The following is a 25,947-nucleotide window of genomic DNA, read 5'->3' on the forward strand; positions in this document are numbered from 1 at the left end:
TGCTGGTGCTAGGTTTCTCAGCTGCACCACATCTGAACTACACAAGCTGCTGAACCAAGAGTGTGTTTGACCCATTATTCACTCAGGTGTAGATTAGGTTAAACCTTGCTTTGAAGTCAATACCGTTAGTTTAAACCTGGAGCAACCATAAGAGGGACCTATCAGTGTGAGGTGAGCTGCCTGCATCTGTTACTGGGGGATCTGAGCACCGATGTCTCCAGATTGTTTCACAGCTGCTGCTCTTCACAGAGGACCATGACGTGGGATTCAATTTATTTAAGGTAGGATTTGAATTTTCTTTCCCTCTTTCTTCTTTTTTTCTAAAATGTGTTTGCTTGGAGGAGCATTGCGTATTTCCCTGTCCTGCTGAGACGGGGAAAAACAACAATGTAGGAAAAACAGCCTGCCTTAAAAGTGTTTCCTTAATTATGTGTTTTCTAGCCTCCTCAGAAATGCAATAGCAATCATCTAATATACGATAATCTGCTTATTATCTGTGCTTAAAGTTTAATTGTTCTTCACATTGAAACACAGATCAGGACCAAATTTTAGAGAAGCCACACTCCAGGCTGAGAAATGACAGATGCCATTCCAATATTAGTAACTGAACATTCCAGACTCCAGGAGCTCAGATCCTGATGTTTCCTTTGTCTACTCATACATCCAATGTTGGCTGTGCTTGCTGCAGGCCAGTCACACTCTCTCCATTAGTAAAACGGAGATTCAGACCCCTCAGGGCAGTTCCAAAATAACCACACAACTGACCACATAAAATAGGAATTCAGCAACATCAGAATGAGAGCACGGGGTCTGAATTGGACTGGATGCTCAGCAGCCACCGAATAGCTGAACACGTCTCTTTTGACGCACTGATGGGACATAGCAAGGGAGCAGTGATAAATCCAGTTTGTCCAGTGGAAAGGTAAATGATTTGGAGAGACGTGGTAGGACAGAGTCTTAGCCTGGATTTAAGTGTGTGCAAACAATTTTTGTTATGTTAGCATTAAAAGAGTTCTACATTGTTTTTAAATCAGGTTTGAGGAAAACTCGGTCTTTGATATTCGAATGGTGACTGTGAGTCAGGCAAAAAAAGATGCTACACCCCATGTGTGACTCCAAGTTGTTTATGATGAGAAGGCAGAATACACTGAGTCTATAGCAGATGTCCCTGACACTTAGTACTCTCTTATGTTTTATGGATAGTCACACATTCCAGATGCTGCACAAAGACCAAGAAGTATTAGTTACTATCAGTAGACCCAAGTTAAACAGCTTAAGCTGCAGGGGTAACCAGGTTTGCAGTGATGCTTGAGCCACCATCTGCAGTGAACAGCATTGGTGCTGAAAATTGTTCAGAGGTGATGCTAGTGATAATCATGCACAGAGTCTTTGATGGTTGTGATGTCCTCACTGGGCATCCTTGTTGAGGTGCGAGTGCTGCAGGTGGATCTCTTTTTGCAGGTACAGAAGGACATGCTCTGTAGATTATTCCAGCAGATAAGTTTCTTTCTGACAAACAAGCTCATCCAGAAGATGTTGCCATGAGAGCTGGACCTTTGAAGGTAAGTAGCTTGTAGCCCTTACCTACCATAGCTCCATTTCTATTCCCAGCACAGCAAGCAGCAGGTGTGTTTTATCTGGTGAGAGCACAGCATGAAGTGGGCTGCTTAGCCTGCTGGTATCCAGCATGATGCCCTCTGCAGTGAGTAAATGGCTCTTGGCATAGGCTGGCTTTTGCTGTTCTGCAGGTGGTAGCCTCTTGTCTGAAGTAGGTTCCTCATCTGCTGACCTTTCCAACAGCTGTTCTGGAATAGCACAGAAGTGATGAAATCAATGGGAATGTTACAAAAGCACAGCTTCCACCATGTGTTTCCTGGAGCTTGCTCTGACACCAGTATGCCGTGTGTCCTACTCTCCCTGTGTTACCACACAAGCCTCATGATGCCTTGGCTCTCTGCGCAGTACAGAAACTGTTGTACACATTGCTGGGGATCCTACTTTCATGTAGGAGCCGCTTCTGAAAAATCCCTGATACTAAGGGTGCAGCTGCTTTTAGCCAGAGCACTGAGAAGAGGCATGATATTTTTCACAGTTCGTGGACCCTGTATGCATACTTTAGGCATTTCTCTATCTGCAGAACATGTGGATCTGAACTCTCTGTCTCCCACTGTACGTTCCAGCACCCAAATGTTAAGAGTTCCTCTTCTCAACCAACCAGTGTAACCTATGGACCAGATCTCTATGCTGAGTCTAAAAGAATCCATTTGGTTCTGTCTCTGCCCTGCTAAGTAATTGTAGGTGAGACACACTAATAGTCTTTGCCTCACTGTTTTTCCTCTGTAAAACTGTGGTAGTGAAGCTGATTTATTTGTAGAACACGAAGTTGAACTGATGAGAAGAGCTATGAAAGAGCTTAGTGTTGTCATTACCTGAGCGATCTTTTCATTTCTCCATTAATCCAGTAAAAAACATGAGTACTCTGCTTACCAGACCTAATCTACAAGACGGTTGTATGGGAAATCACAGCCTGAACCTCTGATTATTCAGCTGAGGCAAGTGCTGGGTCAGCTGTGGGAGCACAGGTGAGAGTAATGTAGCTGTGCTCCCGGAAGGGGTGGAGCTTGACTCCACCTCCTCTAAGACCTCATTTAAGGGCTGACCACCACAGAGGCAGCTTCTCTTGGAGGTTGCTCCCCAGTGGAGGCTGCCCCAGCTTCTCCAGCCAAGGCATCGACATTGGTGAGTTTTCCTTTGCATATAACCTTTGAGTATTTACCATCATCTTTGTTAACATCTTTGTATTAGCCACCCCTTACATTGGTAGAATGGTGAGGACTCATTATAAATTATAGGAAAAAAAAAAAAATCTGGAAAACAGATCCTTTTGTCTTGCTCCAATGATGCTAATTGGACCAGGAAGCTTTATAAAATGGGAATTTATCTTTACAAAGATTTGTAGCTGAGCCTTTACCAGTTTGTTAAAGTGTAATTAGTGTCTGCTTGTTAATACAATGTTCATTGATTTTTAAAGTACACAGACTTCAAAGCTGAAAATAAATAAATAAAAAGAGAGATAATTCAAACCAGAGTGGAACAGCTCGGACAGTTTTACTCTTTTGCCAGGATCCTAAAGCTGTTGTGTTCAAACAATGCCACAGTTTGAGTGGAAATGTGAGATTAAATCCAAACTCTGCATGTCAGCTTTTTTGCAAATGACTATCCAGGATTTCACTAAAATGTTCAACCACAACAGATCGTGTTGCAGGGATTTTTATTGCTTAACAGCTCGTGATAGTCTTCTGTTTCTCAATTGTGCATAGTAAGGCTATGCACCTAAAGCCTAGTAAATGTCAGTGGAATGTTGGTACCTAACTTTGTTAGACACTTTGGAAGGAGTATTTCAAATGGTCAAATGAGGAAGGAGTTTACAAAGATGATGGATGGTTACAGAAGCTCCCAGTGACGTATCAGTGCAGTGTGGCACACAAGGGAATGCACTCAGTATGAAACATAATCATATCACAGTAATGGAGAAAACAATGCAAGAGTCAGGTGGAGGTACTTTCAAATTCACACAGGAGTTCAAAGCTGTGGTTGAGGACAAAATGGAAACAGGTCAAGGATAAATCCAATGGGAAGAGGACATTGCTTTAAGGTAGGGATGCCCCAGTAGTTTTTCTACTGAATTCTTCGAGTTCTTATGGAAAATTATAAGGGAATGAAAAGCGATATAGGCTCTCAGATATAGATCTGTGAAGGAAATCTGAGGATGTTTGATTGCTGAGATGCAAACACCTGAAGCAGGTACTTCTCTGAGGGTTGTCCCCATTTGGCCACTTGTGGCACCAGCTTTCCAGTGAGTAAAGCTACCTTTCAGGTGTAAAATAGTAGAAAGTGGGCATGAGGCTGTCTGATTTAACTGACAGGAAAAGAGAAAAATTTGATAGGAAATACAGTAAGGGATGGCAGTCCTCAAAAGAGAAAAGCACACTGAAATAGAAGTGTTAATCCTCCACTGGTCTCAGTGAGATTTTTTTTCTCTAAAAGATATTTTTTTCTCTAAAAAGTTTGAAGTGGCCATTCACTTTGTAATGGCAGATTTACTATGGGATGCCATCCATGGTGAGCACAGAAGGAAGTTAGCTTGTGAGAACATCTAAGCCTCCATTCCTGTACTGTGTACAATGTCAGTGTTCTGGTCTCTTTCTGTTCTTTGAAAATTGAGGGGCCACCTAAGATTATAAACTGCTTCATCGTTATCCCAGACAGTCTTGACAGGAGATGTAGCCAGTGAGAATGCTTTGCCAAGAGTTTAACAAAATACATAAATATTGAAGTGGAAATAATAAGAGACAAATCACTGAGCTCAGGACTATCTGGTTGCATTCTGCAATAGTCTCTCCATCTGAGTGATCACACCAGCGCCAGGCTGCAGGCATGGCTTGACTTAAACTTTCACAAGCAAGTCTTTCTTACCTTGGCTCACTTAGACTTAACTAAGAGCAGATAGAAGCATCTCCATAAACAAAGTTAGCCACATGGTTTAGATGATAGTAGCTTTCAGAACAGGGGTTGATATCGATCACCATGAGGGAGCAGCAACTGCTTTCTTTACTATTTCTGAAGACAGCAAGGAGAGTTGCCTATGGATTTGTCCACAGCTGCAGCAAATCTACATAAATTTAAGTCACCAGCAGCCAAAATTAAATCGGTGAAGATCTGAGAAGTTTTGAATGTGGAATCAGTTCAAGTCCCCTTTAAGTCAAAATTGATTTTGGAGTTTTGCATCTCAGCAGCATAGCTGCAGGGAGTCCTGAGGAAGAGGAGTTGGTAGGGAGAATGCTCTTGGAATCACAGAATAACAGAATATCCTGAGTTGGAAGGGACCCATAAGGATCAGCAAGTCCAACTCCTGGCTCCACTTGACCTAGCTGATTAAGTAAACCTCTCACCAAGAGTATAAGAAGCTCAAATGCTATAGGTACAGGACAAATGGCAGAGCAGCAGAAAAAAAGCAATCCTGCAGTAAATAAGCAGAGGTATAAAGTGATAATTGCCAAATATCGACCTAAGAGAAAGGTTGCAAAGATAATGAAAGCAGATTGTAACAGGTCTGTTAGCCATAAAATAGAAGCAAAGAATCGAGTTGTGATATAGGAGCCTGGGGAATTTTCTGCATATGGCAGCAGCTAAAAAAGTTTATGATATGATGAATGTGCCCCAAGGATCCCATTGTGGTGGCAGAGGTCGCGGGCAGCCTTTGCTGGCCTGCCCTTGAAATAGGACCTGCAGCACTGAAAAGTGCAGGGCAAATGAGTGAAGAAAAAGCAAAAGGCAATATTGGAAAGACCTGAAGTAATTAAGGAAAGAGGAGACAGAACTCAGAACACCCTGAAAAGCATTGATATAAGGAACCAGAGACTTGTGAGGGTGATCAAGAGTTGGCTTAGGCAAAGCACAATTAAAACTTTCCAGTGGAAGAGAAGTTGTAAGGTGGGTCACAATCATTCAGCAGACGATTAGGTAACACACTCAAGGGAATAGCACAGGGACAGAGCGATGTCAGATGCTAGGTGTAGGGGATTGGATTTGAGGACCCACGATGCCCTGTCCAGCTTAATCGTCTATGATTCCATGGAGACGGCAATGAAAGACCTGCATTGTCTGAGAACTAATTTTGTTAGGTATGGGCTTAGGGCGCGTATTACAAATAGATCTCTTCTATGTGGGATTCCAGCTTGGAGTTTGTAGTGATTGATGGATTCATTAAAATGTCATCACTGATACGGACAAGAATTTTCAGTTTAAAAATAAATAAATGACGAGAGAAACAGGGAAAAAAAATAATAATGAAGCCTTCTGCTTTTCTGGTTGTGCAGCTTACTGTGGTTCAGGAGACTGCTTAATGGGAGAGAGAGGCAAAGAAGACTGGATTAGGAAGGGTTGTTAGCATTTCATTTAGATCTTTGGCCACTTGGTTCCTCTTAAATTCTGCCTCCCGCTGTCCTTCTCTTTGTTTGTCTGAATGTCACACGAGCATCATTCCGGTGCCAAATAATATTTATTCTGTGATCTCCCTTTTGGTCTGGAAAAGGCATCGGGCCAAAGTCTCAGGTAGTTAGAATTCTGCTTTATTGCACAGACATAAGCAGAGTTGCAGCTGAAGATCCAGCCCACTGGATTACTGCTTGTACAGCTGTGCTGTCTTTTTAATGCTAAATTAGTCAGTATAGAAAGATTTTTCTCCACAGAAATTGTCTGTCATCCCTGTGACAGTATGTTATATCTTCAAGTAGATCCCATGGGCTAAATTAATTCTAGAGTTCTACTGATGTCAGTGATGTTACCCTGAGTGTGAATTTGGCCCCATTGTTCTAAGGCTAATAGAGATTTTTTTATAATGAAAGTGGATCATAAAATATCCTCAGATTTTCATCTGGTTTTGCTTACAGTAATTATCCTTTCCTGGAGCTGAGTAGTAAAGAAAATATTCATATTCTCCAGTGTCTGGTATAAATTGCCGTGCTTGTTTGCTGCAGCCCAGGACACAAGTTACAGGCAGAAACGGATGTATTTGCCTATGTGTGCATGGCCAGAGTTAGCCATTTTCTGCAAACAAGAAGCACAGGAAGCACAGCTCTGAAAGTGCTCTATCAGGGCTGTGTCAGTGAAACACACTGATTTTTTTGGTTTCTTTTTATACTTCAGGAGGAAACTTTCCTGGCAACCAATGCACCAAGATTACAGTTAATACCATCTTTTCTTATTAAAGGAGACAAAAAATATTCTTCACAGATTTACTTTAAAAAAACCAAATAATTAAAAGTATAGGCCTGCAGAGCCAGTGTACTTTGTTAAAAGCAGACACTCAGCTAGGCTGGAGAAGGCAGGGATGTGGTTAAAGTAAAATTAGATGAAGAATGGAGTTATTACAGGTGGGTCCTTCTCCTGACCTGAATAACAGACCTGCAGGAGCTCACAGCTGGGGGACTCCATTGCTGTCATTTTGAAATGAGGCTGGTTATCTCTGTCTGGCTACACTTGGATTGCACTTTTTGTGCATTGCAGCTAATGCTTTCAAATTTGTGTCGGGTAAAGTCTTCGCAAAAATGCCCAGAACCTGAGGGAACTGCTTGAACTGTCATGCCACTGTTCAGCACAATCTTTCTGTTATTAATTTGAGGGACATTAATGAAAAATCCTAAGTAAATGTTGGGTTTGTCCTGAAACACCATGTAAGGAGAAGAAGGAACGTTACAGGGCATAAATGAATTGCTAACAAAACGTAAGACTCAGAGTCTATGGCTGGAGTCCTCCATCCCTCTCTAAACCATTATGACTCCTCTTATAATCATAGAGTCATAGAATCAGTTGGAAGGGACCCTTAAAGGCCATCTAGTCCAATCCCCTGCAATGAACGGGGACACCAACACTAGATCAGGATGCTCAGAACCCCATCCAGCCTGACCTTGGATGTCTCCAAGAACAGGGCATCCACCAACTCTCTGGGCAACCTGTTCCAGTGCCTCACCACTCTTACTGTAGAAAATCCTTCCATATATCCGATCTAAATCTCCCCTCTTTTACTTTGAAGCTCCATCCCTTTGTCCTATCATAACAGGCTTTGCTAAAGAGTAGGAAATCCATCTCTACAAGTGCATTTGAAGCTTTACACAGGGAAACTAGCCTTCAGAGTCCACAAGAACTGTAAGAAATCATGGTGTGAACTGAGTTCTTTCCAACTGATCTCAATAGCTACTTACCCTAACAGACTTCAGCAGGGAGTCTTGCCTTCTAGATATTTAATGAAGAATAAAGACCAGTTCTACCTCTGTGGTGTTGAAAGTGGGAGTTATTCTTGAAACAGAAATGCTGACATTGGATCAGCCCTGAAAGTAGTGGTGAAATCTATTCTGTTTTTATGTGATTTTCTTTTCTTTCTGTTGTGAGTTGGGGTGGAAGAAAATGCACAGAGACTGACCCTGCGCCCATATAAATAGTGTATCTGTGAAAACTATCCTTCTTGATGAAAGGAAAATAATGTCGTAAGCAAATAGACATGATCTACTCTGAGGAGAAAAAGAAGACAAGATGGATCTCTAGGTATGTCTTTGTTCAGAAGCCTGAGGGAAGGCACTATGGGGAGTCTCTTCAAGACAGATCTTTAATCTTTTTAAGCTTTCTCTCTTGCAGGATTTCTCCTAATATATCATCAGTGTTCAAGTACCCTTTTTCCTCTAGAGTTAAGGGTCTGATTTCAGATGGCTTTATTATTAAAAGACAGAACTTTCAATTTAATAGATTTGTCACCTGTGTTCTTGGGAGAAATATCAACTGGACGTAGTGACTTGTACTTCAGAGCAAACTTCTTACCTTTCTTCAGGGCTGTATCCTCTGATTGCTACCTCCTGGTACCGAGCAACAGCTTTTCTTTGCCATCTGTTTACCTGTCAGGACTTCAGAGAGCGCTCTGTGTCTTCAGAGCAAATCCCACTGTCCCACAAATAAGGCTCTTCATATGCACAGCCTGAAAATACGGGAAAGTGAAGGTGGAGTTGATTCATTCATTGTGAAAGGGGAAGAAGCAAAAACACTCTCTGAGCTTTCAAAATTAGATTGAGCAAAAACCACTGGAAAAGCACGTCTGCTGTCAGATGGTTTCCCAGTGATTTCTCTGTGCAGTGATGTTCTCCTGAAGGATGAACAGCTTTTTATTCCATTTGCAAAGAGGTGTGGTGATGCCCTGTTACCCTTAAAAATAGTTGTAACTGGAGCAAAGCTTTCCTAATGAAACTCAAAACCAGGTGAAACTGCCTACTTCAGGCAGCCTCATAAAAACCTGCACTTCAGGCAAGTTCTGCTGATATTTGCAAGCTGGGGCCCACTCTAGCTCAAACACAGGAAATTTACTGTAACAGGTGGAAGCCAGGTAATGCCACATCATGGTGCTGCTGGAGTCAGTGCAACTCAGTAATTTGACATTGGAGATTTTAGATGGATGTAAATTGCAGAAATTCAATGTTGTTTTAAGGGAGCTGAATACATCAGAATCAAAACCAGGACCAATTGCTAACCCACAAGAACAAATACTACCCATTTCCACACTGATGTGGTTGAAGCTAAGAGTTACAAAATTGTTTCCAAGCCTTAAGGCCAAATTTATTTTTTTTTCTCTTGTTTGTAGCAGGCCATATTTTATATCAACATCTCTTGTTGAGCCCCTGATTTCATAAGGTACTGGGGAAATTCCAGAGGCCTTGAAGTGCACAAATGTTTCATTATTTTAAAAGGACAAAGGAGGTGATCCCCTTTTCCCGGTGGGCCCAGACAGATATAGGCCACTTAACCTCACATCAGTTCTGAGACAATTGTAAGAAAATCGGCTGTGCTAAACAATCAACAGCTAGTTAAAGAGATGTTGACATAATGACACCAGTCATTGTAGTTTTCATCCTGTATAGTTTTGTACTAAATTGTCCTAAAATGTCACTACCCACAATGCAGCAGGCACTAAATGACCAAACTGATATACCAGGACGGAAGTGTATCAGGAGGGTATTTTTCTCAAGGTTCTGCAATGATTTGTTCTTGTCCCTGGGCTATTCATCATTGTTATCAAGGATTTGAAAGAAAAAATAAATAATCTGCTGGGAAAGTTGCAGATACACTCTGGTGGTAAATAAACAAGGCAGGTCAAATCTGCAAGGCAAACTGCATCACTTGGTAAATTAACCCCCTTTGAACGTGTGTTTTAAAACAGCAAAACACAAGGTCATGTGTTGGTGGACAAAGACTACAAATGATAGGTCGCATCCTGGAAGCAGTGACTGTGAAAGCTTTGGCCCAGGTACAGGCTCTGGGCTTTGTACTTCCATGCAGACATAGATATGTAAATCCAATCCCAGCCATCCTAAAATTTGTTAGATTTGTATCATCAGTCATTCTTGTTAGCCAGACTGTTCACTTCTCAGCCACCATGGTGACCTTAATGAAAAATCTGCCTGCTTTAGAGAGTTTTCCCATATTCTCAATAGTTAGGAATAAAGCAGGAATGATCCCTTTTGAACTTGGAACTTAGTTAGAGCTTTTCCATCTGGGATGCTTTATCTGAAGTGAAGCCACTGTGGTTGTGAACATTGCCGGTTATCATACTGACTGCCTGACAAGGAGTCCAGTTTCATGGCAGTTCTGCCAGTTGTAAGAGAAGGCTGCATGGCAACCAAAAAGTTCAGAATATCACTGAAGATCTTTTGGCTAAATGGCGATCTTGGATTGGATAGGTTGCTGTTTTCTTGAAACTCATAAACTCTTCAAGACTGAGCTGCTCAGGCTGTTCTTGATTTTATATATGAAAGAATGTCTCAGGTATTCAAATGGTAAGAAACGTCAGAATTCAGGTTATCTGTGCAAGCTACAGCCATTTCTCTTGTGAGAGAGGAATAAGCCTCTCATTTCATGACCTGTGGAGATTTTTCCACAGGTCTTCCACCTTACAGATTTTGTTTGCATATATATATATTTTTAAATAGAAGCTGCTAAGTTCTTCCTGACTTCTGAAAACACCAACTGAGCTGTAAGTCACCAGCATGCTCTCAACATCATCCTGATGGGTCATCACCAAGCAGGCAAGCTGTCAGAAATGAAGATCAGCCTGCTCCACTGATGGGGATTTACCACAGGTAGGATTTGACATTTTTACTAAAGAACAGCTACCACACCTCTCTCCATATAGATATATTTTTTTAACTGTCTACCCCAATGTTTGTGTTGCAAATCCAGAAAGGCTCCTGAGTTCCCTGTTTTTCCTAATGCACTTCACTTAGCATCCAGCTAGAGCTCTTGATCGGGATGAAAACAATATTGAATTATGCAGGTCTCATTTATTTAAGAGAGGAAAATGTCTTTTCTTTTCACGGCGCCTCTCTTTAGCTTTCATTTCCTGTGCACAGAGTAGCTTTGTCTTGAGTACAATAATTAAGTTGTTGACCTTCCTTAGAGGTCAAACATAGCTTCCTTCCCTTTAGAGGAAGATAAAAACGACCAATAATAGATACTCTGACTGGTCTAAGATACTCACTCTGCATATCTGTGATGTTGCTGTAATTTCTGCTGGACATTTGTCCTGAGATAATTCAGGACAAGAAGCTATTTTGGGAGATTTACGGTATTTATTGAAGTAATCTTTTCCCCACTCTTTTTGAGAAAAATATATATGTATATTTCATCGTAACTACGTTGAAGAGCACAATCTGGGACATGTAGGTTCTAATGAGAATGGTTTGTGTCATTTTTAATGTGGCATTTTGCTCTTCTTAATGATTTGTTGGGTTTTTTTCTCTCCAATCATCTGAGACGGCTGTGTTTTTTTTCCCCAAGGTCAAAACTAGTAACAGAGAATCTCAGGCAGATCTTCCTGCATTACACAAGCCAAATCACCATTTTTTTATACTGCTGTTTGGTGGTGGTGTTCTTTGTTTTGTTTGTTTGTTTTTTGTTAATGAACAAAGCAAAATTCTCCTCTTATAACGATCTGCTTCTAACTTTTATGCTTAATTCTTGTTTACTTGCTTTTATATATGACTGCTAATAGCTCTTAGAGTTCCTAATTGCTCCATGTTGCATTCTGTGTTGTATATAAGGTAACGTCAGTGATTCAGTTCCCAGTAGTTGGGGCTGTATGAGTAAGCAGGGCGTGTGGATTATCTGCTTATTCTCAAGAAGTTAGACCAGTGAGTTTGAGTTCTGTTATGTAAAAGTTGGATGTCTTGCCCATAGCACAGAAGTTGGAGATGGGGAGTTGAGAACCATGTAATCCTTTACAAAATAGGCAAGCAATAGAAATCCTCACAGGTGGAAGAAAACTGCTGTTCCAGTGTTTGGAGACTTTATTGCTGATCTGTGCAAAGGGCTATAGATGCTGAGAACATATAGTGTGGGGAGAAAGAAAAAGCAAATGTAGGCATCCCACCACCTTTACTGGAATAGACTGAGCCAGCCTTGATACTTCTGAATTAAATATTGTGTTCTAAATCTTCATATTCCCTATACCCTTCTGTTTTCTTCCAGGAGTTCTTTCAGGCATTTACAGCTCTTTTTTCCTAATGCAGTAAAACTAAGTCTAAAAGTGCAGTATATGTATGACCACAAAAAACATCTGAATATTTATGTAATGTAGTCTTAGAAACAAGAGAACTAAGTCACATCACAACAGGGACCAAGCGTTCGCTCCCTCTCTTGCTACTGTGGCAGTTCATATCTATTAATACATGAGCAATCCACTCTTCATTCACCAAAGCTCTTAAATTCATGCTACCATCCCACCACGGTGAATTAAAGTAAAAAATGCCTTAATGAAAGAGTGGTAAGTGGGGAAGGCCAGGCCAAAGCAAGGCATCTCCTTTGTTCAGAAGAAAGTGGTGCTGATATCTAATTTTGGACCCCTGGGAAGTGTCTTGACACCAAAGTGGTCAGCAGCATGTAGAAACCAAGTGTGGGACTGCCATTCTCCACCGCCTGCATTTGTTCAGACTTGGGTTGGCACCCCTCAAAAGCCTGAAGAAGCAGTGATGGTTGCAGCCCTTTCAGCCATTTTAGGACTCCGTAGGTAAATGTGGTCCAGCAGCAGCAAAAGGCAGTTCTGTTTTTAATAACGATTAAAAAATATTTTTGAATGACCCTCCTTGTTCCTTACTGTTATACGGTATTAAAATATAAGAGCGCAGCCAAGGAGAATAGAAAACAAAGAGAAAGGCCTTTAAAAAAAATTCCACAATTTTATATCCTTTCCCTTCTAACCCACCACAGAATTCAAGGGTGGGGGATTCGAGGGCTGAAAGAATCTTCACATGGTGCCAAAAATTCCCCACAGATCTCTCTGGTCCCTCTGCGTTTGGCTATTTAAAGCAAACACATTGTGTTTCAGATGCTAGTTTAGATCCATTTTCCACATGAGGAGGTGGGATGCAATTAATTAGTTGTTCTTTTGATTTCTGAGTATCACGTGTACATTGCAGAAGGGCATGTACTTTTGATGGAGGCTAGGAAAAGGAAATAAAACGCAAACAGCACCACTTAAGTCTTCTTGGTACAAATGAAAATGATGGATCAGCGGGGGATTATAATGTGTGTTTTACTGCTACCAATGCTGATTGAGTCACTCGAGTGTTAATGCAAACCTAGAAAAAAAAATCTGGATGAAATCACAGCAACAGAGTTTAAAGTGTTTATCTTAGTCATAATTGCACTGTTTTTATATAATGTCTTTGATCTGTAGATTGAAAAGAGGCAAAGCCAGTAGTCCACAGTAGAAGTAACCAAAGATAAACTTCTCTGCAGAGTTTAAGAGAAAAAACAAGTTTGTAGGCAGTTATACACATGGACATATTCAGTGGGGGAGATGAAGTCCAGACTGCAGCAAACCAAAAAATACAGCTCATTGCCATTTCAGCTAATGGGATCCCTTTTCTGGATTTCACAGTGATTGCATTTACTTTAACCTTTAAATGGGTCATCTATGAGAGGAAGTCCAAGGTGTGTCATACGGCAATCATAAAAGAATGAGTTAAAAACCTTTGTGCCATCCAGCTGGTGCAATGAAAATAAATGTGTCTTCCAAACCCAAAGGGATGCTGATGTGCTTCCAGCCCTTCATCAGTGCAGAGGATGGTCCTGAGGACTCCTCTGGGGGGCCCCCTCTAGTCTGGGAGACAAATCCACCATCGCAACTGCAAGTTGGTGCTTATAATGTCTCAACAATATGTCAAAAAGGCCTCTCTCACAGAAGCAGCAAAGTCCGACAGGTCTGTTCTCCTACTGGGTGTGAATTTGCTTGTCAGCCTGCAGGCTGACAGAGCTCTTGAAAAAGAACCAGAATAAGCAAACCTCACCTCTCTTTCTTTTGCTTTCTTTCTGGCTTTTTGTTGTTTTGTTTTGTTTTAAAGCTAGGGAGCACAACCTAAGCAAAATATTTGCAGACTGAGGACATGATTTTGTCCAACTGCACAAGACCTTTGGCATCACCCAGAGGAGAGGTTTGAAGAAGAAGCAGTGCTTTTTTGTAAGAGCTGTAGGACATAGCCAGGAAAACAAGAGTCATTTTATGTCACACAAGTCTTTTTTCATGTCCCTCTTTGACAGGAAGGGCAAGTATGTTTAGTGCACTCAGTGGCTCCCTCCTTTCATATTTGGTGGACATATATGATCATTAGCTAATGACTGTTCTTTCCTTTTTTTCTTATTAACAGTTTTCCAGACCTTCCATCAGTCTGCTGTCCTATGCACTGTTGGTACATGGATGCGTGTTATTATGAAAGTCAATCACACTTTAATGACAAATATTTAAGACGTGAAGCTATAAAGTTCTTCACGCAGTTAGTAAGTTTAAATGAATTGTTTAGGTTGTTTCCTCCCACACACCCTTCCCCACTAACTTACTCCTGAGGGAAATGTATTTATGGAGCCATGTGCTTCTCACATGGTTGAAGCTAAAAATAAGCTTAAAAAAAAATCATTCTGGATAAAATTTAATTTGAAATCCAGTTCAGCAGCCTAACACAGACTATTGCTGGTTTCTTAAGACTGGTTTCTCTATTTGTAGTGATAACCTCGACCAGTCTTTTGAGTGCTGATTGCTTCTGGATTTCCCATATTCTCATTTCATTATATACCTGTAGAAACATATTTTTTTTTTTTTTTTTTTTGGTGTTGTGAGGCTTTTTTTGGGAGGTTGGTTTGGTTTTGTTTGATAGTGTTGGAGTGTAGAGAGGCTTATCAGACACTGAAAGCCATGAACTATTTTTCCCACGATCTTTTAGTCAATGATCAACAGATCGGATGCTTCAAAAGGGCTGAACCCTTATGGGTCACATCCTTCTTCCATTTAATTCAGTATGAGTTTTGTCACTCGTTTTAAAGAAGCCAAACTTTAGCCCATAATGGACAATTATGCAACCCTTGGATGAAAGGGATGTTTTCTCCTTGCCCTAGATAATTAAGTCAAATGAGGATCCTTCCATTCCCATCACTAGTTTATTTTTTTAATTAGTCTTGAGATGACTGCATCCTGAGCTCCGAGGACTCAAATCATTGAGAAAGGAGATTTCAGCATAATTTTCTCTCTGTACATCACAGCTTTTCCGCCTGAGCACTCCTCCACAGCCAGATCTCAGCTGTTCTCAGTGGGACCCAGGCTGGTAGAGTTTCCTTAGTGCAGGACAACACACAGGCTTACTTTGCTATGTCATTTCTCCTACATTCTTCTACCTCAATTCCTTCGCTGCTGCATTCTCTGTTTGGAAGGAAACCTGTTCCCGTTTTCCTTTCATTTTTAGTTGCGTAAGTTTTGTTTTATCTGCCACATTTAACATATCACTTCTCAGCTTCTTCCCAAGTAGTGAATAGGTGTGGCACCCCAGAGCTCCACACAGAAGTCTAATTGATGTATGTGCATGTGTGTGCATCATCCTGCTGGTTCTGGATTATTGCTTTTTAAGCAGTTTTTGGCCATTGGTAAAATTTTGTCTTCTCTGCATGCTTAGTTCATAAATAATCACTAGTGAGAATCCTTCCGCAAGGCTGGGGCTGCAAGGCTTTGTCTGTTATTTTGCTGAAACAGCTGAAGAATGCCAGCGGACTGCAGAGCTACCCTATCTCCTGTCATGTTATGCTTCAAGTGCTTTACTTCCTTGGTGACCAAATCAACTATTTTACTTTGTAATGACATTTGTAATAAGTAGATTTATTAGAGATGGAACCGGCACACTCTGGGAAGCAGAACTGTTTGTAGCCCAACTGTTTCGAAGAGTATTGCCACGAGTTTGTTAAAGGCAGAATCAGACCACTGTGCTTAATGGAAAAGACCATTGCAAGAAGGACGCATAACAGAACAATTTAAACATCTATATAATCATTTTTTTTCCCCAAGATGCTACATGCTTTCCACTTCAAATTAACATATTAGGCAACTGTACAACATAGGTGAAATTCTTTGGGATTCTTGAGGGTTTCAGGCTCAGCACCTTTAGCCATTGCTACCATTTGGGTCACCCAGCACACCAGCGCTCTGCAGCATTTGGTTTCACACGCATCCAGTTTCATCTCTCCAGATGTAATCCCTCCAATCACACCTGTACCATCAGCCTGGGATGACCCAGCCTTACAGCCCTCTTACGTCCTGTGCCTGCTTTGCATGTAGAATTTCTGTTCCAGTTAGAGGTATGACTGAAACAGTTAAATCAGTAAAAGCCCTAAAGAAGGTGAGATTGTCAGCAAGAGGGGCTTAATACCAGTACCGCTTGCTCCTGAAAATCAGAACATGTGTGTGGCGTGCATGGTCTCTACCTGCAGAGAGTGTGCACCTTTTCCAAACCAGAAGGGTTGATCTGACACAAAGCCATGTGTCCTTTGGCCTCAAGAATCCAATGTAAAGCATTTGGGTAAAAGCGTGCTACAAAGTAATGTTTAACCCAGAATCATTTGTTAATGGAACGTTAAAGCTGTTGGAGGAGGCAGGAAATTCCAAGTTAGCGCTCCCCTGTGCTCTCACCGCCTACTTTGCGTGCGTGCGTTGGAAGCAGGGCTGTCACAATACACAGTACACAGACACAAGTTCTGTTCTCTTTAAAGCGAGGAGCTGCCAAAATGTTTGTGTCGGGCTTTTCTCCTATTATTTCTTTTCCCTTTGGGCAACTGACAGCACGGAGTTCATTGGGGTGCACGTGCCCGGAGCCGGCATGCTGTGTGCAGGGGGTGATGGAACTCACAGCTGATTTAGAGTGCTTCAGCATCTCGTTCTGTCCATTAATGAAGCTGCTGGCAATGAGGCAGGCGTTGGGTGTATTTTTTCCCCCTCGTTTGGTTTGTGTTTCAAAAAGGCATAATTTCAGCATTTTTTTTCTCTGTTCTTCCCCCACCCCCCATACAGAAATTGCTTTAGACAGGAAGAATTTTCTAAATTGAGTTAGACTTGAATCAAATAACCGAAGACCTATTTTTACAAAGCACTAAAAGCACTGTGGTACTTCGCATTCTTACCCAAATTCTTGTATTCCCACTTGTTTTTCAGTAAACTTTCATCGTTCTGTTTAAAGTACTACAAGTGTGAATATTCATATTTCAAACATCTGGCATGCAAATTGAGCATTTCAGAAGTACTGTATCCACGCTCACTGCAGAACTGTCAGTAAAGCTCCAGCAACAACCAGCACTTCTTGCCAAGGAGCTTTGCATTATCCTATCCACACAAATAGGATTATTATTTTTTCCATAGACTGGAATGAAAGCAGAATCCATCCTGAAATAGTGGCCCCCTGGTTTAATCCATGACAAGAGACAAACAAATAGACCCTTTGAAATGAGTTTCATCTTTTGTGTTCCATTCGTTGTCTGAAACAGGTGTCAATTGGATCTGTCTCTGTCTGCCTGGGGTTGAAAAGCAGCACGTTGTAGTTAAACCCACTTGTAAACTGGAGCATTTTACAGATGAACCCCCCCGGGGGATTAAAAAAAAAAGCTGCTTGAGGTTAAGCACCAGAAGTCAAAGAGGGTTAATTGGCTTTTTTTTTCCCTCTCTCTCTTTAGATTTCTTCATTCTGTTTCAAGTTGTTTCTTGTTTAAACAGCATCTTTTTAGCGTCTCCGTATACAGTGGAGAGAGCCTTCATGCACAAGGGTCTGATCCTGCCTGCACTGAAATTCATTTCTTTGTTGTGTTATCAAGCAAGATTGTAGGGTTGGTTATCACGTTGAGTATTATTTCTTCACAGAAAGAGCAATCAGACATTGGCACTGGCTGCTCGGGGAGGTGCTGGAGTCACCATCCCAGGAGGTATTCAAGGAACGTGGAGATGTGGCACTGAGGGACATGGTTAGTGGGCATGCGGAGGATGGGTTGAAGGTTGGATGGGATAATCTTAGATGGCTTTTCTCAATTTTTGGATATAATTTCATTACAAAAGGGGCACTGGTTATATCTGGTGCAGTAGAAGTATAAAGCACCCTGGAGGCATTCAAGGCCAGGTTCAATGGGGCTCTGCAGCCTGATTCAGTGGGTTATAGGCAGCCTGCCTATAACAGGGGGTAGAGCTGGATTGGGCTTTAAGGTCCCCTCCAGCTCAAGCCATTCTATGATTCTGGGAAATCCCATGCTTGATCAAATGGGGCTGTGCTGACATTCAGTGATGATGCTGACCCTGTTTTCCACTAATCTTTCTTAAGTCTCTTTCCCTTGAGGATTTCCATAGGCTTGCATTACCTCCTGAAGCTGATTTTCATTGCTATATGATGCTACCGGTAAACAGAGCAGAAAAACTCAGTCCTTGCTTAGCAGCAAGTAACTGTTGCAGGCAGCAAGGTGGAGCTCCAGGTATTGCTTTCTCCATGCTGTTCCATTCATGCAGCTGTCTTCAGGTTAGGTGAGGAGCAAACCTCTCCTGTGTAGGATAGCTGCCTTGAACAAACATGTGCTGAGCTGTAGTCTGCTGTCTCCCTCTTTACTTAACATAATATCACTGTCCTCTGCAAAGACTTTTCAAATTAATCTTATCCTCTATTGCCTGGGATATTGCACAGGATCTCTACCACTGTTTGCTGTTACGATTACCATTGTTGGTACTGGGGTATTGCTAACCTGGCCATCACTCTGCTAAAAGCTGTGCTAACAGAAGACACAAAACCCAGCCTGCTGTGCCCCGCTGCTGTTAGGAATATCTAATCCAACTGCCTGTCCGTAGTCTGGGACAAATGAATTTAGGAACAACCACTCAAGAACACCGAGAAAGGGGAATGTGTAGTTTGCCTGGTTTTTTCACCTGCATTAATAACTAAGCCTCCTCCTGCTGTTTCCTTGCAGTGTGCCACGTGGCTGCATAACAGGTGAGACTGCACCAAGCACGCTGCCACCATCCCTATAAAACATTCACTTCACATAAGTGCTTTTTGCCTGCATCTCAGCAAACATACCAGTTTAAAAAGACTGTTGCCAAAGCATTGGATCATTCGGACAGCTCTGCAGGGATCACAGTGTTTGTCACTGTGCTTGGATTAGGGTACCAGCGGGCTCAGCACCAGAGCCTCAGAAATAAGGGAATAGCAGGGAAACATCTGTCCTTTTGGTCCTTGCTTCTGCCACCTTTGTAGCAGCCGCTACCCAGGAGGCACAACCTCACCAATGAAACCTTCAGTCCTGGCAGCACATCTCCAGCACAGCCCTCTGCCTTTCGTGTTAAATCAACTAATCCAGGTAACATCATCTGATGCCATCAAGAAACGAGCTGATTTTTATTTACTTATGTGAGGTTCCCTGCAATGGAGACAGCCCTTCGTCTCACCCACCAGCACCATGTTTGTTGTGTAATCCCCTTCCCCAGAGCTCAGCCGGCTTTCTGCTTTCTTTTGGGTTTTAATTAAGTACTTCCAGAGTCACAAAAAAACCAACCTTGAACAAGAAGGCAATTGCAATCCAGTAATGTGATGTTTTCCCTGGGGAAATAAAAGGGTTGGAAACCATAGGTGTGGAAGGTGTAAACTGCTCTGTTTATCTCTTTGGTTTTGGTTGGTTGGTTGGTTGTAACCTTGCTGTGGAAGGCACCTGTGCATGTCAGCAGAATTTAGGCTCTTTGGGCACTTTTGGAGAGCGTTTCCTCATTGTTCTGATTCCCACAGCCACGTACCACTGCACCCTGACAAACGCTACAGTGCAGCTGCACATCATCAGTACAAAACACAGCATACGGAAAAGTGAAAATGTGGGAGAGAGTAAATAAACACGATCCAGTGTTAAAAATAAGAGAGGCAGGAAACTGGGCTGGGCTGTTTTCTCCATTTCCATCTTCTCTCTTTCAGACTCTACTTGTTATACGTTTCCACTTCAGATGTTAATAAAGTGGCCACTGCGTTTCCAGTCTGTCACACAATTCAGAAGCATTGTCCCAGCCACCAGGTCCGGCTGGTGGGCTGAGTGTGAAGGAAGTTGAGCTAACTGGACATTGTAAAAAGATGGTGTTACTCTTCCAGTTGTAATTTGTTGAGATAAAGGAAGCACACATCAACGAAAGGCTCATGCTGGTATCAGGGGAAGGTTATTCTTTTTCCATTCGCTTTTGTTTTTTTTTAAAGACCCTTGTGCTGTGTGTGCATTTGTAGCTCCCAGCTTAGAGGTCAGAGCTAGAAGCTCATCAGCCATTCTGTCTCCTATCTGTTTTTCTGCTGGCACTGGGGGAAGGGCAGTATGGGCAAACAGGCATTGAATTCCACCTTGATAAGTGGATCCAAGAAGAGCCATAGAGAAAAGCCAGGGAAGAGGCAGGAGAAGCTTTAGCCAACTGTCAACCCAGCATTGCTCAATGCTCACCAGAGCAGAGGTCGTCACCACCTATAATAACCCTCGGGAAGCCAGATGTATGCTTTCCATTCACCACTCATCTACAAAGTGTCTTCGGGTGAAATCCTGGCTCCTCTGAAGTCAATGGGAGCTTTGCCAATGACTTTACCGGAGCCAGGTTTTCATCACAGATAATTTTAAAGCAACCCCCGGGCTTAAAGATAAAACAACAGCATGCTGGGAGTGGGCGCAGGGAGGAGCAAGCTGAGGAGAGCAGTGGGGCTGCAGCAGCCACATCTGAAAAGCTGTCAGCCTTCCCAACAGGGCACCTCCGCTGTCCTGGAGCAAGGCTGACCCTAAAAGGGCAACGTGGACAAACAGGTGAGCACCTGCATCCTTCAGCTGCTGGGTCAGTTTAGGTGTAGGCCTCAGCTGAGCCACCATGTTCCTACACCAGTGGCAGTGGCCCTCACGCTTGGTTCATCTATTGCTGCCACCTCCACCTCCTCCGCACTCCTGAAATGAAGTATTGATGGTGGTGTTACATCACATCATGTTATGTTTCCCCTCCCTCTCTTTCCAGCTCACTTTGAAGGATGTCACCTGGCGGCGGCACTCATCCAAAATGAGGATTTTTCACACTTGAGCGGGTGCAATTAACATCCTAATGATTTCAGTCAACAGGACCACCCAGGCTTCACAGGGTGTCATTTCTCAGCCGGGCGGTGCTTCATTTCCAGGAGTGGCACTGATACCACCACGTGTAGGTACCCTTGTGGTGCTGGGGTGGGGTTTGCCCTGCAAAGTAAACTCAGCCCCACGCACAGCTTGCTGGCCATAAGCACTGCAAGTGGCACAGTGACTGCAGTGTGCTGTTTTGGTGGACAGGACGAGCAGAGCCCTAATGGACCCCTGAAACATCACCCCAGGAGATAGTCCTCAAAATGTGGTTGCTTTTCCCTTTGCTAATGAGTACAGCTCCCCTAAAGGTTGCAATTCGTCAATGAAGTCATCTGTGAGTTTAACAGTGTTTGTGAATTTCAGTTGGCACCTCTGGCAAACAGGCTTCCTGCTCCCAACCAAAACAGCCACGCAGCTCTGACACCATACTCGAGTGCCACTTTTGTCCCTGCTTTTTCAAGTGGGAGGGACTTTGGTTTCTTGCTGCCAGCCGCTCACTGCCAATAGTAGCACTGCTCCATCCCCGTCTTTCCACAACAGCACAACGCATAAAACTTAATGTCCCATGAGGAAATGCGCACCAGCTTGGGCCCATCTCATCTGGATTAAAGATGTCTTTTGGTTCAGCCTTTCATAAGGCAAGGGAGAACATACATTACCCAGAGCTCAGCAGCAGATCCATGTGTGTGCTTCTCACCAGGCTGTCGCTTGGCCTGTTTCGCATTATGGCCTCCTGTCTCCCCCGGCCATCGATTTGTGCCATTGAGCTCTGAAATACGCAACTCATGTGCCAAGTTTCCACTTTTCCTCAACAGCCAGGAGCCACCAACAGCCTGTAGACAGGGATAGGCCCTGCCACACCTGCAGGACCGTTCTGCCTTTTTGCTGCCCAGTTTCCCCTGCCCCCTACTTCCTGCCCACAGCCACTGGCTGCCAGCATCCCAATGATGGCAGCAGGAGAGCCAAGTCCGAGCGATGACATCTGAAGCACATCAGTGTTTTTATCTCCTCAGTATTTTGATTAGCGCAAGGAATGCTTGGGTTAAAGAAAATACAACCTTCTTTTAGAGCCAACGTGACCATCCCACAGGCTCTTAGGGCTTTATGTAATGTGGAATGGCTTTGTAGGATTTCCCTGCGCATCCAAGCACAGGTGCTTGTCAAGGAGTGATCTCATGAGGCAGAGGGGCTGAGCACAGCAGAGTGCTCAGGACACTGATGTCTGTTCAGATCCTTCCTACCTCAGCGCTCATAGCGGGTTCAGAAACCCTTAAACCTGAAGGGTTGGGTTCTGTGGCTTTTGGTCTCATCTCCAACAGTGTTTCAGTGCAATTATTTCAACCACTTCCCAGTCTGACAGCTGACAGTTCACAGAATTACCATTGGAAGGGCAACCTGTCTGCCTGGAACGTGCCAGCATTCTGACTCACTTGTGACTGCAGCCCTCGGACACACCAGACCTGTTTAAGGCTCTCCCCATGACCCCCCCACACACACTGCTGGGCCGAGGGAGAAATGGCACAGTGTGCTGCAGGCAGGACCCCATCTTGTGCCTTGGTCGCAGCTGGCACCACACTCTAGAAGTGCATCTCCCCCTCGCTTTGCAGCAGAACTGCTGGGGATGTCACTCCCAGGCTGAAAATGCTTGGGGTGGGGACCGCTCCTTCTGCTTTTGGCCATTCTGGCACCAGCTCGACCTCCCAGCTGCCACACACAGCCCTCTGCTGCTCACTCACACAGGCCCCATTGGCACAGATCCTTGCTTTACATGTCACAGTCGGAACTATAGAAGAACAACCACAAAGATTCCCAACGTCCCATTTTTGGCGAGGTGACCTTCTTTCTCTTTCATGTTTCTTTGAGCTGCGCTCTCATTACAGTGACCTGCAGCACTCAGGTAGAGGTTTGGCTCTTCCAGATCGGACACCACAGTACACGGACTCACAGCAGGCACTCATCTCACCCCCATTTCCACTGAACTGTTTTCATCTCTTTCCAATCTCAACTTCACTTTAAATTCGGGGGCCTCCCACCTGAGAGACAGCGTTTGTTTCGCTGTACTTCTACAGCCAGCAAAGAGGAAAGCCGTGCCTCCTGCAAGGGGACACGGAGGCGGCATTCCCCGCAGCCCGGAGCTCCGCGCAAGGTGCAGTAAGTGCCCGGCCCGGGGGGCTCGGGGTTGGGAGGGGGACGGCAAGCAGCGGCGGAGCTGCGGAGAAAGAGAAGGGAAAGGGGGGGGAGCGAGCAGGGGGGAGGACAGCAGGGGAGGGAGGCAGGGCACTATAAAAGCATCCGCCGCACACCTCTCCCGGCACAGAGCGAGGGGGCGAGAAAGTTGGTGCGGCAGCGGCAGGAGAGCCGACAGACCGCACGCACACACGTACGGTGGCAGGAGAGAGTGCGGTGCTGCCCCTGCCCAGCCCCGGGAGAGAGCGAAGAGAGATGGAGCCAGGTACCCAGCTCCCAGCGAGAGCAGCCGGCTGAGCCTCCCGCAGCCCCGCGGCCCGGGGAGCCCGCAGCGAGGAGGAGGAGGAAGAAAAGGAGGAGGAGGAGGAGGAGGGGGTGGTGGGGGCTGCCCCTCATTGCCCCCCTCTCGCCGGGAGGGGCCGAGCCGAGAGCCGCGGGGAGCCCTGACGGAGGGAGAGGGAGGGAGGGACGGGGGGAGCGGCGGGGCGAGCGAGGACACGGCGGCGGGGGGGGCAGCTCCGGGGCCACCCCCATCCCCTCGCGAGGGGGGAGCCGAGAGCCCCCCGCTCTCTCCTCCCCTCGGGGCTTCCCCGCCATGTGAGAGCCGCCCCCCGCCTCTCCTCCCTCCCGCGCACACACACATACACACGCGCGCGGCTCCCGGCTCCCCCCGGCCCCGCGGCCCGCTCGCTCCCTCCGTCCGACGGCCCACGGTGCCTCTGGCTTGCAGGGCTGCTCGCGGAGACGCCGCCTGCCCGCGGCCCCGCCGCTACCTGCCGCCCGCCGCCGGGCAGCCACGGGATTCCCGCCGCCGCCTCCGCCGCGTCCCGCCCCGACGTGGCTCCGCCGTGGTGTGGCGGCCCCCGCTGCTGCTGCTGCTGCTGCCGCCGCTGCCCCGCCGACGCCGAGAGCGGCGCGGTCCCGGCGACCGACCCCGGGGCTGCTCCGGCGGCGGCGGCGGCTCCGGCGGCGGCGGCCGCGGCTCCTCCTCCTCCTCCTCCTCCCCCTCGGCCGCCGCCGCCGCGGGGCCCTAAAGCCGCCCGGCTCAAGAGGATGGTGCGGCTGGCGGCCGAGCTGCTGCTGCTGCTGGGGCTGCTCCTGCTCACCTTGCACATCACCGTGCTGCGCGGCGGCGGCGGAGAGCCGCAGGGCCCCGCGGGCGCCGCCAACCACAGCCAGCGGCAGGTGAGTGCCGGCCGGGGGAAGCGCACCTGTCCCGGCCGCGGCGGAGAGAAGGCGGAGCCGCCGCCGGGCGCGCTGGGGCGGCGGCGGGTGTCGCACCCGCGGTGCGTGCGGAGCTGCGTGGGGCGTCCCGCCCGCTGCAGTCGGGATACGGCGCCGGGAACGGGGAGTGTGACCGCACCGGGGTTATCGGGACGCGGGCGGGCGAGGGGCGGAGGGCACGGGATGCCTGCGGCTGATGGGGAGCTGAGCTGGGGACGGCCCGACCGTCCTTCCCAGCCTCCTGATCCCGTGGAACCGACAGCGAGTTACCTCGGTGAGTGATGAAGGGCTTCGTCGGTTCCTCGCCCGGCGGTTCTGCTTTTATGCAGCGTCCCGTTTCGTAGCCGTGCGGAGAGGCGGTGGTGCGGGGCCGTCCGGGCGCCGAGGCAGTGCTGCGCGTCTCTGGTCAGGTGCAGCGGTTCTCGAGCAACGTATCCTGGAGTTAGAATAGAAACAGCCACCAAACCACGTGAGAAGCTGATAGAGAACGTGTAATCATCTCCGGCATAAATGCACGCGACCCCCCAAGTATCGTCTTAGACGAAGGGAGGCATCGGCAGAGTGCATCTTTATAAACGTGAGGAGGAGGTGCTGGAGACCCCCCGCATCCATGGGCTCGGCCCCCCGGTGCAGTCCCCTGCCGAGTCCAGCTCCTGTGGGGGGTCCCGCCGCTCACCAGGGCCCACTGTGGTGCCCCTCTGCAGCTGTAGTGCTGGCCTGGCCCTACGGGACATTTTTATTTAATATCTTCAAGATTTTGGCTGATATCATTTTACAAACAAGCCTTTCTTTCCTCGTGGGTGCTCAGAATGCCTTTTAAAAAGGATGTTCCTCAGAAAAGTGAATGAGGAGAGGTTTTTTATGAGGTGTTCGCTATCGGTAGGATAACCCTGAATTTGCCTTTCCTTACCCGGGTTGTAACGTCATGAGGGAAACAGCTGGGCTGTGTGTGCTGCATCCCCGAGGAGCTCAGCTCAGAGTGCTTTTGTGGAGGTAAGGTGATAGAGGAGGAAAGTCGGAGAGTTATCTCAGGGCGTTGTCATTCCGCCTCGGCCATCTCATCCAAATCTGTTGATTGTCAGCTTGGAGCCTTTTTTCTGTCGGGTTATTTCTTTTGTACAGAAAACTTAAGGAAGCGTGTGCCTTTAGGCACCGTAACGGCTTTAGCAGTTTGTATCTTGTGGGTGATCTGCGGGGCAGACGGACGCCTGTCCGTTTCTTCTTGGGTTAGGGCTGCCAGGGACTCCTCTGCCAGCTGGAAAGCACTGTCACCTGCCTCACATGGCTGAGCTCTGGCAGGCAGACACATGGCAGCATAGGGCAGGAGGGGAGCATTGCGTGGGTGTCTCTGGGTCCAGGGCTGAGCACTGAGCACCGTGTTAACATGGTTCACACCAAAGTGAAACGCAAAACAGCAGCGCATTGTGTTCCTGGGTAAAGGGTCAACGAGGAATAAAACTGCACAAAACTGCATTTAGGTTTGTTGGTGTGAACAAATAGGCACCTCTCCAGTTACCGTTTATACTAAAGAGCCCCAGT

The 25,947-nt window shown here is 45.7% G+C and overlaps 1 protein-coding gene and 1 long non-coding RNA gene across 2 annotated transcripts in view; one reads left to right on the forward strand and one right to left on the reverse strand.

Annotated features, from left to right (window-relative positions):
* Window positions 1-322: 322 nt before the first annotated feature.
* Window positions 323-24,894, reverse strand: LOC140250608 (uncharacterized). The gene is made up of 3 exons (XR_011903212.1): window positions 24,679-24,894; window positions 8,374-8,527; window positions 323-1,805 (listed from the first exon to the last, which is right to left on the reverse strand). It is a non-coding gene; the product is annotated as an uncharacterized lncRNA (long non-coding RNA).
* Window positions 24,213-25,947, forward strand: part of ISM1 (isthmin 1) — a 35,615-nt gene continuing 33,880 nt past the window's right edge. Inside the window, exon 1 of the mRNA XM_072333432.1 lies at window positions 24,213-24,369. Within this exon, the coding sequence (XP_072189533.1) occupies window positions 24,238-24,369 (132 nt within the window). The 5' untranslated portion in view covers window positions 24,213-24,237. The remainder of the gene's footprint in view (window positions 24,370-25,947) is intronic.

The sequence above is a fragment of the Excalfactoria chinensis genome, chromosome 3, assembly GCF_039878825.1.
Source record: "Excalfactoria chinensis isolate bCotChi1 chromosome 3, bCotChi1.hap2, whole genome shotgun sequence".
Taxonomy (NCBI): Eukaryota; Metazoa; Chordata; class Aves; order Galliformes; family Phasianidae; genus Excalfactoria; species Excalfactoria chinensis.